General features: G+C 40.9%; 1 protein-coding gene across 1 annotated transcript in view; it reads left to right on the top strand.

Annotated features, from left to right (window-relative positions):
* The window catches only part of LOC137976397 (nitric oxide synthase 3-like), a 46090-nt gene that overhangs the window by 19530 nt on the left and 8904 nt on the right, over nt 1–17656 (top strand). The window contains exons 10-29 of the mRNA XM_068823739.1: nt 41–151; nt 727–790; nt 1186–1287; nt 2250–2318; nt 2635–2718; nt 2922–2963; nt 3723–3808; nt 4576–4720; nt 7096–7200; nt 7318–7361; nt 8095–8205; nt 8996–9170; nt 9581–9731; nt 10035–10113; nt 11884–12068; nt 13291–13427; nt 13949–13993; nt 15113–15238; nt 15781–15865; nt 16001–16088. Of these exons, the coding sequence (XP_068679840.1) occupies nt 41–151; nt 727–790; nt 1186–1287; nt 2250–2318; nt 2635–2718; nt 2922–2963; nt 3723–3808; nt 4576–4720; nt 7096–7200; nt 7318–7361; nt 8095–8205; nt 8996–9170; nt 9581–9731; nt 10035–10113; nt 11884–12068; nt 13291–13427; nt 13949–13993; nt 15113–15238; nt 15781–15865; nt 16001–16088 (2034 nt within the window). The remainder of the gene's footprint in view (nt 1–40; nt 152–726; nt 791–1185; nt 1288–2249; nt 2319–2634; nt 2719–2921; nt 2964–3722; nt 3809–4575; nt 4721–7095; nt 7201–7317; nt 7362–8094; nt 8206–8995; nt 9171–9580; nt 9732–10034; nt 10114–11883; nt 12069–13290; nt 13428–13948; nt 13994–15112; nt 15239–15780; nt 15866–16000; nt 16089–17656) is intronic.

The following is a 17656-nucleotide window of genomic DNA, read 5'->3' as shown; positions in this document are numbered from 1 at the left end:
TGACATTCGAATTTCGTTATTTTCTTTTGCGTTTTTCAAGGTATCCTTGGTTTGAAGAACTTGGTTTGCGATGGTACGCCTTACCCGCAGTATCTTGTTTGATGCTTGACGTTGGAGGAGTAGAGTTTCCTGCCTGCCCTTTCAATGGATGGTAAGAATAGTATCACCTGTTTCACACTGATCGTCCATTTAGAAAGAGAGTGAACTGACAAATTCTATAGTTACGCCACAGTTTTAAAGGAGGTGGATTTGCATGCAGTAACTTCCGGTTAAAATCTCGTTTCTGGTCACCCACTTGATCTGCTTCCGTTGCTCCAGAATTCAACCCCACTCTCTGCGTATGGCTAACCGTATGAACTGGATATGAAACACGGGTATAAGATAACGATGGCGAACTGAACATAAATGAGTAAACACTCAGCTAAACAACGATACAAGGTACTGACAAATATTTAAAAAAACGCTGCAACACTTTTAAAATTTAAGGGTAATCGGCTAAAATCTGTTGAACAAAGTGTAGGCTACCCGTAGCCTCTTATTTTCATATGAACTGTTACTGTATTCACAAGGCCGCAGAAGCACCAAGCTTTAAATATTATATTGAATGAGTAAAGGCTATTTCCATGTGTTTTTTATCTCACGTGGCAGAGCGAGTTAACTCGTCTCGAAATCGTTTCTTGTGTGATTTTAACTTCTTTGTTAAGGCATTTTTATTATATTTGTTAGGTACATGGTGACAGAAATTGGTGCACGCGATTTTGGTGATCCAGTCCGTTACAACATGCTGGAGGTAGGTCAGATAAAATGGTTTTATTCAAGAAACAAACAACTTTTTCTTTGTTGTAAGGAAGGGTAATGAGTGGTAGCTTCCTCCAGTGATTTGAGGTTGACAACGCTTGAAATCTAGTTCAAGTATAACGCCCCAGATTACCCTATGGGCAGTTTTGTGGGTTGCAACTCCTTTCAGGCCAAAAAAACAGTGCTAAACAGCCCCCTCAAAGGTGAGATGATTACATCATTTTGCAGTGACGTTCTATCATTGGCAATTGCAAATTTCTGTTTATCTGCTTATTCTCACTGAACGATTTTGAAGGGAACCAAGTGAAACTTATCAAGCTACAAACGTTGAAGCTCGTGAATAATAATTCAACTGATATTGTTGTGTTCGTTTTATACCCCTGACAGCCTGTAGCGAAGAGGATGGGGCTTGACACAAAGAGCCCAACTTCTCTCTGGAAAGACTTTGCCATGGTGGAAATAAATCTGGCAGTGTTACACAGCTTTCAGGTTTGAAACACGACACGCCAATCAGGTTGTCTCTAAATAATAGCAACTTTTTAAAAAATATATCAATAATAGCAACTTTATTTAGTTCATTCAATGAAAGGGAAGGATACCAGAGATACCGCACTCAGCCGGATGTAATTGCTGAAGAGGGAGGAAAACCGAAGTACCCAGAGAAAAACTCTCAGAGTCAGATTGAGATCAACTGAAACTCAGTCCGCATGTGACCCGAGGGCAGGGGTTGAACCCGGGTCAAATGCTGTTCAACGCTGATATTCGACAAAACTTTACACTAGAAGAAGACAATCTTGAAAAACAAAAGTAAGCAAAAGAAACTTTCACCAAAATGTTGCAAACATGAAACAAAGGTTTACACTAATCCTGGATTAAGTTAATCGGCTTTCGAACAACCGGGCCCTGGGGCCCGTTTCTCAAAGGTCCCGGAAACTTTTCGGCCCCGAAAAGCCATCTGTGAAATTGCCAACCGCTTGTTTTGGAAAGCCGACCTTTTAACATGTTTTCAAGGTAACAAAAAGAAAAATAACTGTGAAGTTTGACAAATTAAATGCTCTCCGTTCTTGAGTTACAAAAGAAATTGTGACACCCGAAAATGGCCCGTAAAGTTTCGGGACTTCCCATTTGTGGAATTGCCAACTGCTTGTTTTAGAAAGCCGATCTTTTAACATGTTTTCTAGGCAACAAAATGAAAAATAGCTGTGAAGTCTGACGAATTAAATCCTCTCCGTTCTTGAGATACAAAGGGAATTGTGACACCCGAAGACGGCCCGTAAAGTTTCGGGACTTTCCAGAAACGGGCCCCTGATCCCTAAATGAAGTTGCTGTGGTTCGTCCCTGGTTTGTTTCCTTGACTGTGTTTATGCACTTCCGTATGTTGGGATTCTTAAAACTTTATATCTTGGCCGGAATGTGCCTTGATGATGTGGGTGACATTTTTTTTCTTCCAGGAAGCTGGAGTTACCATCATTGATCACCATAGTTGTTCAGACTCTTTCTTAAAACACGTTGAAAATGAGGTCAGTACTGAACCACTATTAGTTACGATGATACGTTTTGTTTTGGAAGCGAATATGGAAATTGATTGCGTCAAGTGTTGCCAAGCTGGCAACTGATTTTCTTTAAGTTTCAAGTGTCCAAGCTTTCAGCATTTTAAAGAAAATTTAGTAAAACAATTATTCTATTTGCGCTTGTTGGATATGAGACTGGTAATGGTCAGCTCGGCGCTACGTGCCTCGTTGGCTATTAACCATCTCATACCCAACGCGCGCTCGTGGAACAATTGTTAATTAAGCTGGATTTTATGAGCAATATTTTCCTATTTTGACGTAACAGGTTAAACTCCGCGGAGGATGTCCAGGGGATTGGGTCTGGATTGTGCCTCCAATGTCGGGCAGCGCTACAGGTGTTTTTCATCAGGTTTGATTCATTTCTTTTTTTACATTTTTTTTAAATTTGCGTTTTCACGCTCATTAAAAGAATAATAGTATTTTCTAGTGTTAACTTCTTTGGAGAACTTATGTATTGTGTTTTAAAACGTAAACTGTAAGTTGTGACAGTAGGTATGGTGTATTCGATTGCCATCATAGTAATAAACTGCGTGATTGTGTTCTTGTTAACAGGAAATGTTAAACTACTGTTTGAAGCCAAGTTATGAATATCAGGTAATTGACGCCTCAAAATCAATTTTGAAACAAATAAATAGGCAAATATGTAGCCCTTGAAGTAATCGCCTGCAGCGTGCACTCACGTAAACGCGGCAGTATACTATCGATTGAAAGGACTGAAAGCTCGTAATTGGACAGTCGTGACTGATAGGATAGTTCAAGGATGAAAAGTACCTGCCGGCAAACAATATTGACTTAATTTCTTGCAACTATAAATAATTATAATAATAATAATAATAATAATAATAATGCTGACGATGAGGATGGTGATGAATGATGATGGTGATAATGATGATGATGATTATGGTGATGGTGATAATTGAACTTCATGGGCTCAATATTAAAAATATTTTTTGCAGACTTTGTCCTGTGAAAGAATTCCAATTTTTGGTCATTCTTAATTCAGTTAAGTCTTGAGGCATCAAAGCTGTTTCATCATGGCAGGAGCCCCTGACTAAAAGAGAAAAACTTCATTGTGTTTGTGGAACGGCGTTTTTACAGACCGAGTTCCTTTTAGATTGATATTCCAGCGAAACCACGCCTTTCCAGCCAATCACAAGTCTTGGGTGAGAAATAAATACCCCTGAGATTGAGAATGGTCACTCGTGCAAGCCAAGTCTTATTTAAGAACTCGTCCAAAAATAGCTTGATCTGTGAAAGTTCCGTTACTGATAGACTAAGTATTGGAGTTTTAAGCTCCTGGTTTAGAGTTCCTTTCATGGTTATAAGATTTCTTGTTTATGTTTGTACTTCCAGGACGATCCTTGGAAACACCATAAATTGCAAAAAGGTGAAGCTAACGATGCTTTGAAAAAGAAAGCGTCATTCAAGGAAGTAGCGAAGTAAGTAAAAATTTTAACGCCTCGTGCCTTGAGTCGTCGTCATTCAGTAACATTACTTAAACAAACCATAACTGGAAAAAAACGCATTAACACAAGGATTACCTCAGCCCCGAGCGAACCAGAGCTAATTTACAGGACTTGACTTTTTTGTGACCTCGACTTTAGAAATGGGCTATTTCCACCACCCCATAATGCAATACGTTTTTTTGGGTGGGGGAGGTTCTGTACATAAAAACAATACAAGTTATTTACTCTTGGGGCTGTATCATGCTTCAGTGAACTTGATATCCATTGTTTTAACGAAAATAACAACCCCAAAATGAACTGCATTATGAGATTGGTGAAAATACTGCGGATTCTTAAGCTTGGATTGTCGATTTCTGGTTTTTCTCATGGGTTCATTGAATCTCGGTTTCCAGCCACGAAACCTACAATATTGGACATTTCAAGGCAACCACCCCTCTCTGGCGCACATCCCTAGGCTTGTGGGTGTGAGTTTGGGGGGAAGTCTGGTTTCTCCAAGATTGCAAGTTTGACTTAGTACGAAAAATGGGTGCTATTGGCTTAAAATTACTGAGCGGGAGTTTAAGTTTAAGTTTCGTCGACACTAAAAATGTGCAAACAAAGCACATTTTAATAAAAATCGTGAGTCTCTTTATTGGCCTTTACCCCCTGTTGGCTATTTGCTATTTCGTATCCATAAAGTCGCCTCTGTTTTGTGTATATTTCACGTTCTTGAACTATTTAGCTTTGTTTCTTTTCCTCAGGGTAGTCAAGTTCACTGCCAAAATGATGAGCAAAGCACTGGCGAAGAGACAAAAAGCAATTATTCTTTATGCCACAGAAACTGGCAAATCTGAACGATACGCTAAGATGTTGGGAGACCTGTTCTCGTATGCTTTTGATCCCAAGGTGAGGACAATGTACGTTGTGTAAGGGGTTGTGAAAGTCAAATGGCTGTCCTCCTAATTACTTTCTTTATCACATATGGGGCAAAATTACTGAATGCTGATTGGCTGAGACAGAGGCCATTTTTTCTTAATTACGAGGGCACTTTTGGTAATCAAGACGGCATGATTACTTGATCCTGATTGGTTTAAAGTTGCTTAGCAACGAGGTTATTGCTAAGATTTGTTGCTGATTAAAATTTTCTGCAACAATGGCTTCCCGTTTTGTTGAAACCGACGAAGAGTTTATTGACGAACTAAGAAACACAAGTGAGAACAAAAACAAAAAAAGAAGTACGGACTACTGGACTAACTATTTTCCAACAATGGGCAAAGCCGAGAGGAAAAAATGAGCAACTTGAAAGCTACGAAGTACCAAAGCTTAACGAAGCGCTCGCCCTCGATAATTTGTCCTTTATGTGATAAAAAAGTAATCTCAAGTGCCCTCGTGAAATTAAGGATTAATTTCACTTGTATTTTCAAAATTCTCCAAATTGCCCTCGTCGCTTCGCGACTCGGGCAATTTTGTGAAAACTATGAAAATACGCGTCAAATTAATCCTTAATTGCCCTCGGGCCCATGATGCGATTACATATACTTATTACCGTAATAACTCTACCATTGTAGTCCAGGCCTCAGTTGTTCAAAAGGTGGATAACGCTATCCACCGGATAAAGCACTATCCAGGGGATAAACACTAGCAAAACCAATTGAGTTATCCAGTGGATAGTAATTTATCCAGTGAAAAGCCCTATCCACCCTTCGAACCACTGGCGCTAGATACTTATATCTGAGCTTTGAGATAGGTCCCTCTTCTGTAGCCCGCGCACAGGCTCTCCGTGGATTGAATGGCGCGCGGTCAACAGCTGGGGAATTGGAGCGAGCTGAGAAATGGAGCCGTTGACCGCCCGCCATTCCATGCACGGAGCACCTGTGCGAAGGCTACTTCGTCTATGACTTGCGCGACTCAAAAGTCTGATAAAAACCCAAAAGGATAGAGATGTAAAGTTCACTATTTCTGATACTGTAGTAACTGAGATCATAAAATTCAAGCCTGGTAAAATAATGGCATGATTAATTTATTAGCATCTGCGACAGGGAGTAGATCCTTTGACTCTTCGAAATGAGTTTGTCGATTGAGTCGGTGTAATAAATGGACCACCGTAAGAAAATTCGACGTTTCGAGCGTTAGCACGTCGTCAGAGTGAATTTCCCATTTTTTTGTTTCACTTCTCCACCGACGAAGCACCACAGTTTCTCTAGAAACTAAACCCCTTTAGCCTTCGATTGCGAGTTTCGATGCTCTTCCACGGAGTATTAAGGTATTAAATTAGGTTCTTATACGTCGATTTAGTGAAAGGAGTCCTGAGCAGCTAGGACTGTTGGCCGTGACTGATGTTTCGACAACCTTAGCGGAAGTGGTCTTCAGAGTCAAGTGACTTCCGCACAGGCTGACTGCCAACAGTCCTTCTCAGGACTCCTTTCACACAAACGATCAAATTCCATCGAGGTGTGTAACTCCCAGGTTGAAACCATTTTCTATTTTAAACGAGGTTCAGCTTAACATCATCCTATCTTGCTGCTAGGACTGCCAATTTTTTGAAACGGTGGCAATTGTTGATTGTCACCTGATTCCAGTTTTTATTAAATTCTCAACCTTGGATAATGCATTTCGCGAGCTCTGATTGGTTCACTCAATCTCGGTTATCAGCTCATATACCTTGGTTTGACCTTATATGGTAAATGATTGCGTTAAGCGTTGCTAAACTAAAAATGTTTTCGTCGGAATGCCAAATTTCTCTTTGAATAAAGCCAAAAAGGAGAAAAAGAACTTTTTTTGAGGAAAGTTTGGATTAATTCGGACATTTAGAAGTACGCGAAAAGGCAAGAAATGTTTTTGTGATGAGCCTGCGTCTGTCTGACAACAAGGTATTACACAACATCACATCAGTTCTCATCAAGTTTTTTTCGATTTCGCTCGGATTTGCTAGCCGCTCGTATTTCGTACTTCCAAATTTTTGGAGTTGAACGAATTTAATAAAACAATTATTCCATTCGCGCTTGTTGGATATGAGACTGGTTATAGCCAACTCGGCGCTACGCGCCTCGTTGGCTATTTACCATCTCATGTCCAACGCGCGCTTATGGAATAATTGTTAAATATAGTCCCCATGAGTTTCCTCTAACTCCGTTGCGGAGCATACGAACCAGTTATCGAAGGGTCATATGCCGCCGGGACTCCTGAAGGGAACGGTCAGTGTTCGTTCTCTTTTTCCGATTCTGCCCAAGTTGTTGATGCTAAAATTCGTCATTTCATGCAGTTCGATTGCTTTATTTCAGATTATGTGTATGGAAGAGTATTCGTATCCCGACATAGAAAATGAGCAGCTTGTCTTAATCGTGACCAGCACCTTTGGAAATGGAGATCCACCCGAGAATGGAGAGGTGAATCAGTTGACTTCGTTCAATTAGTTATTTTATACGAAGACCAGCATGAAGCATAAAGTAAACGGTCGTCAAATGCAACTTACCGTCTATATTTGCTTCCCTTATGTTTTTCAGGGATTTGCTCGATATTTGTACGAGCTCCGACATCCAGCAGTCGGGTGGGTGTCTTTGTTTATTTGTAGTTGTGCTCAAATGAATTTTGTTACCTTTGCATTTTCTGCCACCATGGGTAATTGGTTGACTTGTTGTTTCATCAGTTAGAAATTACAAATATCCGCCCTCTTTTAAGCCAAGCTTATCTAGACCGACGGAAAAAACGTAAGGCATACCGCTTTTTATTACTACAGAAATTTCAGAATACCCTGCGAGAATATTCCAGTCGCCTAGACTTTCTTTGATTTGCCGCTCATTCACGGCATGACGTCTATTCCGGGGGTGAGGGGTAGGGGGTACGGGGTGAAGGGTACAGTAGCTGAAACAACCCAAACCTTTACAAAATACTAACCTTAGGCCTAAACATTATCTAAAGCATATTGTTTAGGCCTAAGGTTAGCATTTTTGTTAGCATTTGTTTTGGTTTGTTTCAGCTATTGTACCCTCCACCCCCTTCCCCTCACCCTTGGAATAATCATGCCGTTCACCCAAAGAAACGGATTCATGAGTCCGTCCAGTTTCGACTTGTCAAACCTGTTAATTTTTATTTTTGCCCATAATCAATCGCCAGGTGTCATCCATATTTTGAAATTCACGACAGCGTGGTAATTTTTAAGGAAACTCACCGGGTAATTTCAGAAAATAAAAGAAAAATGGAAAGACATCACATTGTATAATGTTAAACTAATATATCCGTTTAGTCTCGGCTGAAGCTAACATGCTTTTTATTTTCTTTAGTACGGAGACTTCTCGCAAAAAACTTTGGCAGATCAGCAGTCTTTTAATTCAAAAGGAGAGAGAAAAGCGCCTTAATTTGAAGAAAGACGGCCAGCCTTTGGCAAGTCTCAGGTGAGAAAGAGATGTTAAGTGGAGGTGTGGCACGTATTTATTTACTCGTGATTAAAGGCACTGTTTGTTTCAGTTTCAACTGAGTGAACCAGGGGACCAAATACACCTCAATAAAGAAAGGTACTCGGCTTCAGAAAATAGTCGGGAATTCAGTATTGTTTACCTATATAGTATTTATTGAAGTCTAGTGGAGATACCCAGCAATCCGATCAGTCATGTTTTGATAACATTGTATTGAAACGTCTCTTTGAAACAAGTCTTAGGGAAGCCGAGTCTTACTAATGTGTAACTGTGTCAAATGCCCCACATACAGACATGAACCACGGGCTGCTGGCGGGTGCTTCGGACCATCGCCCGTCCAATCAAATGAGCAATGTTGCCCAACTTGTATAGAACATAACATGCCAATGTTGCTCAAGAATGTTCGACTGGTTTATTTAGGATTTAACATTTAGCTTAGCCATTGCTGCTCAGTCTTCGAGAAAATGCCGGGAAACATGAAGCAGGAGATGAAGTGAAGTGACTTACATTTGTCACCACTCCCCCCGGGGCTTTTCACGACTAGCTTACATTACTGCTCGGAAGACTTTGGCCATACTGCTTGTTATTCAGTTAACAGTAAATTGTAGAAACGGGAGATTACCCCGCGCCCCTTTCCCATGTTCCGGTTTAGGACACTGCATCATTCAGAAACCAGACTGAGCTATGAGTGTGAGCACTGGATAAATTCCCCACTCAGTATAGGTAGCTAGCTTACAAGCTTACCTTTTTAATCCTTTTTGTTTGCTAGGTACTCTGTATTCGGCCTTGGATCAAAGGCCTACCCAAACTTCTGTGCTTTTGCGCGTTCCCTAGACAAGATTATTCAAGAACTTGGCGGGGAACCAGTCATGAAAATGGGAGAAGGAGACGAGTTGTGTGGACAAGAGGAGTCATTTAAAGACTGGGCCAGAGCTGTATTTCAGGTAATAAGGCTTGTAGGCGGAAGACACTTTATGGCTCAATTCCTTCTGAAAAAAAAAAACGCCGAGAGAGAAAAAAATGGCGCGTTTCGCTTTGAGATATGGCGTGTTGTTATCGCTGCAGCAAGGAAGAAAGATGAAATAAATGCGTGATTTTAAGACCCTTCTGCATGAAAGCAAAAATCCGTGGTCATATCTCGTTATTGTAGATTCCTGTCGGTTTTTTCACGAAATAGTATTCTTTCTTTAATCTGATTTTTTTTTTTTTGTCTCTTCAAAACTAACGTTTCCCAAATTCCAATTCGGCCCATGTGTATTCAGTATTCAGTGGACTTATAACCACTGTCTTCGTTTGGCGCTGGTAATTCCAAACAAATTTTATATAAGTATCTTGCTGCTGTTCTCGTTTCCAGGCCGCATGTGACGCCTTCTGCATCAATGATGAGGCCACCAAAGAAGCGACTCATTCTTTAGACACTGTTCAAAGTGGCTGGGTACCAGGCCGCTTTCGCCTTTCCAAGAGTGCGTTAGCAGATAAAGAACAAACACCACAACTGGATGAAGGTGTGGTATGCTGTAGTCACATAGCATTCAATAGGCTAGAGGGGAGCGAGGGGAGTGCAAGCTCTGGAATATCCTCATTTGCTTTATCATCTGCTCTATACTCTAGACTGTTAGAGTGTATTCAAGAGGAAACACACGCGCTCTTCTTGCGCGTTTCCTTCTACCCATGCGCGAAATGTCCCTGTGTTACAATGCGAAGTTTGGCATTAACTGTTCAGCTTTGTTATTCTTACTGAACTGAATTTTTATTCTTACTGAAGTGAATTACGGAAAAGGTGATTTTGTCTTTCTTTGGTGTTGTAGGCTTGTCCCACATCTGCGGTAAAACAGTGCGACCTGCGACTTTGACGTCCGTTAAAAATCTGCAGTCTGCAGATTCAAGGTTGGTTTCTGTGTTTGAGAGTCTGAGAAGAAATTCATTTTTTTATCGCCATCATCGTCATTGTCATCGTCATCAATGTCGTCGTCAGAATCATTATCATCGTCATTGCCATCGCAGTCGTCGTCAATGAACTTAGCGTCGTCGTTAGGGACTACGACGACGGAAACGGAAACGAGAATGTTGTCAAAAAATACTATTTCCCGTCATTTTAATAATATAGCCATTATTCCAAGTCGTTCGGCGTGGAATGTGTGTATCAACATTACACGAATGAAATTGGTATGAACGGTGTAGACAAAATCAAAAATTCATCGTCAGGTGCTCGCCGTCTTCCGGCTCCGCATGACCTCAAATTTGGTCATTTCACGTCTTTGTGAGGACGAGAACAGCTAACAGCTAGAAATGTACCAAACTACAATAAAACGCACGTGCAGGGAGTGCAGATCCTTTGTTTTTGTTCATTGAGGTGATTCAAAATTCATAGAATTTGTCATAGATTTCCAATGAAGAACTTCGCACACTGTTGTATCATGTCAAGGAGATGATAAAGATGTATACGTAATAAAAAAGTGGGGTCACCGTGCTCATTTTCCTTGTTCGACGCTGACAAATACGGCTATTTGAGCTACTTTGACAATTATTGCTGCGCACTCCCAATGTTGGACAAATTTTAATTAGTTCGATTTTATAGATGTAATCCAACGTCATTCTATATATGGTTAATTCGAGTACGTACCTGAAAAGTGTATTTGAACGCCCTTGTGTTACTTAACGCTCCAAAATAGATTTAACTTGAATGTGGGCTGTTGGACTCGTAATGGCGGCTCCTTTCCTACAATTTTATGAAATTACCAAAAAACTGGCTGGTCATATATTTTTTCTGATTTTTTCACTACTCTATGAAGACAGCGTTCTCAGAAAATATATGAAATAAAAAATGGGGGTCACCGTACTTGTTCAGGAGAAAATAACAATCCTTGACAGATTACGCTCGGTGTCAATGAAAATCCGCCCTTTTTTCAATGTGCCCATGCTACTGCGCGCGCCAATGACGCAAGAAATTATGTGCAGTAGGGTTGCACAATGCAAAACCAGGGAATCACCTTAAACCCCTTGTTTCATGGCGTTCTCCTAACCGTCTTCTTCGTCCTTGCTTAAGCTCCCTAAAGAACTCTCAAAACAATAGGATTAATAACTAAAAGGAAAGGGCTCTGCTTACCTTAAAGTTCTTCGTCGTCCTCTGCTAAACAACTTTGTGGAATAACCAAACTTGAGGTTTGTCTCTTTCTACTCCTCCATGGCGTTTGTTCAGTTCCTGGACAATTAGTACAACATTTGTATAGGTAACACACGATTTCGAGTGCAATTTCATAAATAAGCACTAGTAAATTTTTCAAAGACAAAAAAAAGTTGCACGAGCTCCGGCGAGGGCGAGTGCAATTTGTGGTCTTTGAAAAAAAATACAAGTACTCATTTATTCCACATTACACGAGAAAAATCATTTAGATAAGAGTTAGATTGTCGTAATGAAGAAGAAGGATCGCATTTGATTGGCAATCTGTGACTGTCTTTGATCATTGACCAACCAGAATGGTTTGTTACTTTTTTGCACCCAATTACGTCTTTCTCTCACCGTGTTACCTGGAAACTGCATTTTTCTTAGCCAATCAGAATGGAGAATCTTCGTTTCGGCTTAAGCCACCAAATCCTCTATCATCGTCACGCGTAAAAAAATGACTGCATCTTTTTTTTTTCTTTTTTATCAACCAGTCGATCGACAATTTTAGTAAAACTGAAAACAAACAATACCGATGAGTTGCAATACAAACCTGGGGACCATGTGGCAATCTTCCCAGCCAATCATCCCGTGTTGGTGCAGTCCCTGGTTGACAAGTTGTCTGGAGACGTCGACCCAGATACACCGATTGTCATCGAAACATTACGTGAGATCAAAGGTAAAAAGAGATAAGTTTCTCTTTGTCAGCTCGTATAAATTCTTTGAAATACGTGAAATTTGAACTTACCGTTGTGATTTGGGATTGTATCAAGAATATATTAGACCACTTTCATAAATGACGACCACCTTTGCATTTTATTGTATTTGTGTCAATTAGACCAACGTAACTGTCCTCATTTTGAAGTAAATATCCTTTTGAAATTTGCTCGTTGTAGCGAGGATAGAAAGGCTTATTAGCATTAAGACAAAAGAATATTTTATTTAGCTGCCATTATGAAAGAGGTCTCCTGGCGGGTTCATACTAGGGACGTAACTGATAAGGCTACACGAAATCCAGAGTTCTACTTTGAATGTGAACCGGGTTTATTTTAAATAAAGTACCTTACTTTGTAACCCTAGAAACCAGGTATCTTCAGAGAAGCCGAAATACGACGTCAAGTCTAGTTTTACACAGTTTTTAAGCAAGCAACCGTGGACAATAACCCTGCCGGTGTATGTTGGATCAACTGGTTTCATCTGACGATCGACGTAATTACACCGATACAACATAGCGAATTGGAGCAATGTACTCCGGTTCGACACTTCGGGGTGCAGGGGTGGCGTAGTGGTGAGAGCACTCGCTTCCCAGGAGTCATATGTGGGATGAGTTTGTTGGTTTTCTTCTCTGCACCGAGAGGTTTCCCTCCGAGTACTCCGGTTTTCCACTCTCACAAAACCAACATTTGACTTGATTTGCGTCAATTTATTGATTTCAGTTTACAGTGTCCCCAATTAGTGCTCCAGCGCTAGAACGACTAGACACTTAAAGGCCCACCTTCAACCGACAGGCATTGCGTGCCGTGGAACAATCGTCATATATGAAAATCCTGCCAAAGCCGAAATTCATTCTGTCAGATCTCTACGATAAGCAATGCGAATTTCTTTATAACAAAAACAAACGGTCGAAAAGCCTGTCGGGTAGAAATCGGGCCTTTAAATAAAGTTCCTTTCCTTTCCAACTTCAAACCAACCCTTTAAACTAATTTTGTGTTAAAATTAATTTTAAGTTAAGCAGAAACTCGTCCCTTGTGGAGCAGAATTCTCTAGTTGCTCCAAAAATCCCAAACCGTCCGGTCCACTTCGCGAGGTATCACCCAAAATCCCGAAATTTCAGAATAAAAAGTTGAGCATGTTTAATAGCTTTTATATACTTGTGCCTGTGGGGTTTTCCCTCTTTGTAGGACCATTCGGCAAATCCAAGAAATGGGAAGCATTTACACGTCTTCCTTCGCCAATAACCGTACGCGAGGCTCTGTCCCGTTACCTGGATATCACGAGTGTACCTACGCCTCAGTTCATTCAATTTCTGGCTTCAATAGTAAGTTGACTCGTGCTCTCACTGATAGGTGTTATTCAGTGATCCGAGATTGAGGATTTGAAAGAAAACTCTACATGTAATCATTTTAAATTTCATCCACTCTTCACTAACGCTCATAGGAGCTTTCACTGATTTAGAGGTCCGTACCTAGCAAGGTAGGGGTAGGGAGCAGTTGTCCCCCTTCTTAGGAAAAATGAGAGCAAAGAAAAAATGAAAACGTTTGGTTAGCTTTGGGGAGCTTTTTGGTTTGAAGATCAGGAGGAAGTATCTCTGCTTTCTCTGTATTTTTTCCTTACACGTGAAACCGAAGCCTGCAGAGTCCACCGGAGTGTTTTGAAGTCTGCTTCACCCCCATTCTCCCACCAAACCTTGAATTTCGTGGTTGAGTCGAAGTAGCACACCTTATACTACTAAGAAAGATTCACTTTTATAATCAGATCCACTTCTAGTACAATATAATCAACCGATTTTTTAGAATGTTTGTTAGCCGACGGCAATGATATTTCTTTTTTGTTTAAAAGGCGACAGGCACGGAAGATAAGGAAAACTTGCAAGTCCTTGCGGAGGTAAAGACAATACTACTGCTACAGTAAATACCCGCATATAAGAACCTAGAACTTAAGAACCTATTAGGCCAAAGATTTCATTTTCGACCCTTCCTCTGCGTAAGAAATAGGTTAGCCTAAAAAAATTAAGGTTCTTCTTTTAGAAAATGACCTTGCAATTTCAGGAGAGTGGAAAAAATTCCACTTTTAAAAAAATGCGTGACAAATTTTGTTCAAAACTTATTTTTCATGGTTATGAAATATAAAGGTATCAGCGTCCTCGTGAGAGAAAACCAGTCATACCATATAATAGAGTAGAAATCTTTGCTGTAAATACCATTTTGTAAGAACCTATTCAGCCAAACTTGGATAAATCTAGATTCTTATACATGTGCCGGGATGTTTGCTGTATCTTAACCAGTCAACAAAGTCTTGCAATTGAGGTTATTCTCCAAAACCAAGGAAACTATCCGTTAAAGTTACAACTATACAGTGTGATCTTGGTGATTAAGGCGATATATTTCCATGCCGATACTTCGTAATAAAATCCTTCTCTGACCACAAACTAGATCCATCTTTTATGTTTCCGAATTTGACTTCGACAAGCTGTGAAAAGGGCTTCGTGTTCTATTGTAATATACACCTACCTTGGTGTAAGATAAAAGGTAAAGTCTCTGCTTATTAGCCAGAAGGCCCATCAGGCCCATCAGGCCCATCAGGCCGGCGCTTATCTCCAGTTTCCGTAGTATGAAGCGACTAGGAGTACTTCTACTCCCCCCTGGTTGGGATGCTAGTCCATCGCAGGGGTTATCCCAGCATTTCGCCGGTACCCAATTATACACCTGGGTGGAGAGAGGCACCGTGAGAGTAAAGTGTCTTGCCCAAGAACACAACACAATGTCCCCGGCCAGGACCCGAACCCGAACCACTCGATCCGGAGTGGAGCACTCTAACCATGAGGCCACCGCGCCTCCCTTGGTGTAAATCTCGAAATAAATAAATAAATGCAGAAATAGCATACTGTTTATGTCCTTGCCTTTTTCAAATGAAAAAAAACCGCTTGAGTAATAAGTTATTCGCCAGGTTCCAAGTGAAACACGTTCACTGAGAACCTAACTGTTACTTTTGCTTTTCCTTCAGGGCAAAAACCGATACGAGGACTGGAAGTTTGAGAACGAATGCAACGTTCTTGAAGTGCTCGAAGATTATACTTCCCTGTCCGTTCCTGCTGACTTGTTGCTCACTCAGCTGCCTTTACTGCAACCGGTCAGTGTATCTTCGATCAAATAACAACGTACACGCGAAATTGGCCTCTTGAAAAATTCACCGATGTCCTCCAATTCCACATACAGCCGCTTTCAGTGGGGTGTTTTCAGCCAACAACCAAAGTGTTCTCTGGCCTATCACAAGGGACGTAACTAATCAAATTAGCCAATCGTAGCGCAAACAAATGCACCGGCTGGCACCAAGCGAGGGACAAGGTGCACGAAAAAGTAGCGCGAAGTTTTAAACCAATCGCAGACCGTGGTGATGATAACCAGCAACCTAATCGCGAATTCATTTTTGACACTGAAAATCGCTCTTATATGAGATTCTCTGCAGTAAAGACGGTGCCTAGGGAATCTTCCAGCCGATTTAACATTGGAACCTTTGTAGATCTTGTTTGTCAGAACTTCTTGGGCACTTCAGACACCGAGGCCGAACCAAGGAAAAACCGTATTATTTTGATTTTTTTCAGCAGTTGCGGTGGGTACCTTTTCTAGTCACTACCTCTCCAAATATTTTTTCTTTTTAATTTATCATTGCAGCGTTTTTACTCCATCTCGTCATCCCCAGACCTATTCCCCGGTGAAATACATCTCACCGTTGCCGTAGTTCAGTACAACAAGAAAGGTGAGAGTTTTCGGGGTGATTAACTAACGCAATCGTGCAAATGCCAAGTTTACAAGTCTTCTAGCTCAAACCATTGTAACCGTTTCTCTGTCAACCATTTCTGCTCTTATCACCTCAATTTCAATGGATTCTTAGGTGGAAAAGGTCCTCTTCATTGCGGTGTTTGCTCGACTTGGCTCAACAGATTAGAACCTGGAGATGAAGTACCTTGTTATGTGAGACAGTAAGTACGATATCAGATTATTTTGTAACCTTCTCTCTCAGCTCTCTCGTTTTAAGTTTCTTTATCAAATTTAAGTCAACTTCCAATCGCCGGATGTATACCTCATCACTTGTATCCGTTTGGAAACCCAATGAAATATCGTATAACACTCTCCAGCAAGAGTAGTGTATACCACTTGATTAGAATATTCATTAATACGAGGCAGCTTTTCAAGCTCGTTGACGGTATGCTCAACGTAAAGTTTTCTCCAACTCTACCGACACACGACTCTCTTGAACACCTGGCTGAGAGTTTTGGCGACTTTTCCGAATCTAAAATCATTGATATTAGACGTGCTCTCACTCAACAATCTTGCCCTCGGTCAAGAGGTGTGACTAATGTATCGTGCTCTGCATCTTTTAGCCAGTTTGATCACGTCCCTCCCAATGGTCTTAGGACTATCTTTCTGTCATCCAAAAGTAAAAGTTGTGCCCTCGACCCAATACCTACTTGGTTGCTAAAGGCCTGTATTGACCTTCTGTTACCTACTCTAACTGATATCATGAACGCGTCTTTGGATCAAGGCATTTTCCCCTTTCTTTAAGATGTCACTTATTCACCCTCTGATAAAAAAAGGACAACCTTGATGCTGATGTCTTCGCCAGCTATCGGCCCATTTCCAATCTATTTTTTCTCTCTAACGCATTAGAGAGAATAGTGGCTTCCCAGATCGAAGAATATCTCACCACTAATGGGTTATTTGCCAAAATGCAATCAGCATACAGAGAACATCACAGCGCTGAAACTGCCCTTTCACGTGTTGTTAATGATATACATGTAGCCATCGACAATAAATTCGAGGCTGTCCTTGTGCTGTTACATTTATCTGCGGTCTTCGACACAATAGATCACACAATTCTTCTCGATAGGCTTAGATATCGTTATGTTTTTCCGAAATGTTTTTTCGTTGGATGGACTCATACCTTAAAGATCGTCCCCAATTCATTGCTCTCGATAAGATTCTTTCTCGATCAAGATATTTGTCTTGTTGTGTTCCGCAAGGGTCGGTCCTTGGCCCGCTGTTATTCTCGTTATACATCGCACCTCCGGAGGATGTCATGTTCACAAATGGCTTCGACGCAATGATGTATGCTGATGACACCCAGCTCTACATTTTTATGCGTAACGGGAACCTCGCCGTTGCTCTAGAAAATCTCAGTTTGTGTCTAGATGATATCATGAGTTGGAACTTAGGCAATATGCTTGAGTGTAATCCGTCAAAGACTCAGACAACCCACTTCTCTTCGCGAATTTCACCTGCTGAATCGATCTCTTCGATCAAAGTCGGTGATCACTACGTTCCACCTACTAATGTTGTCAGAGATCTTGATGTTGCTCTTGATTCACACCTCACCTTTGTTCCCAATGTTAACAACACCTGTCGCGCTCCCTCGCGATCGTTTCATTCTATTGGCAGAATCATAAAATGTCTTTCGCAGGCGGATACTGAACACATTGTCCATGTCTTCATTTTATCGAAATTGGATTATTGTAATAATCAAGCGAAATTGAGAAACTTCAGAGATTGC

The sequence above is a fragment of the Montipora foliosa genome, chromosome 11 (genome assembly GCF_036669935.1).
Source record: "Montipora foliosa isolate CH-2021 chromosome 11, ASM3666993v2, whole genome shotgun sequence".
Lineage (NCBI taxonomy): Eukaryota > Metazoa > Cnidaria > Anthozoa > Scleractinia > Acroporidae > Montipora > Montipora foliosa.
The sequence above is the reverse complement of the archived record's forward strand: the minus strand, read 5'-3'. Positions and strand labels throughout refer to the sequence as shown.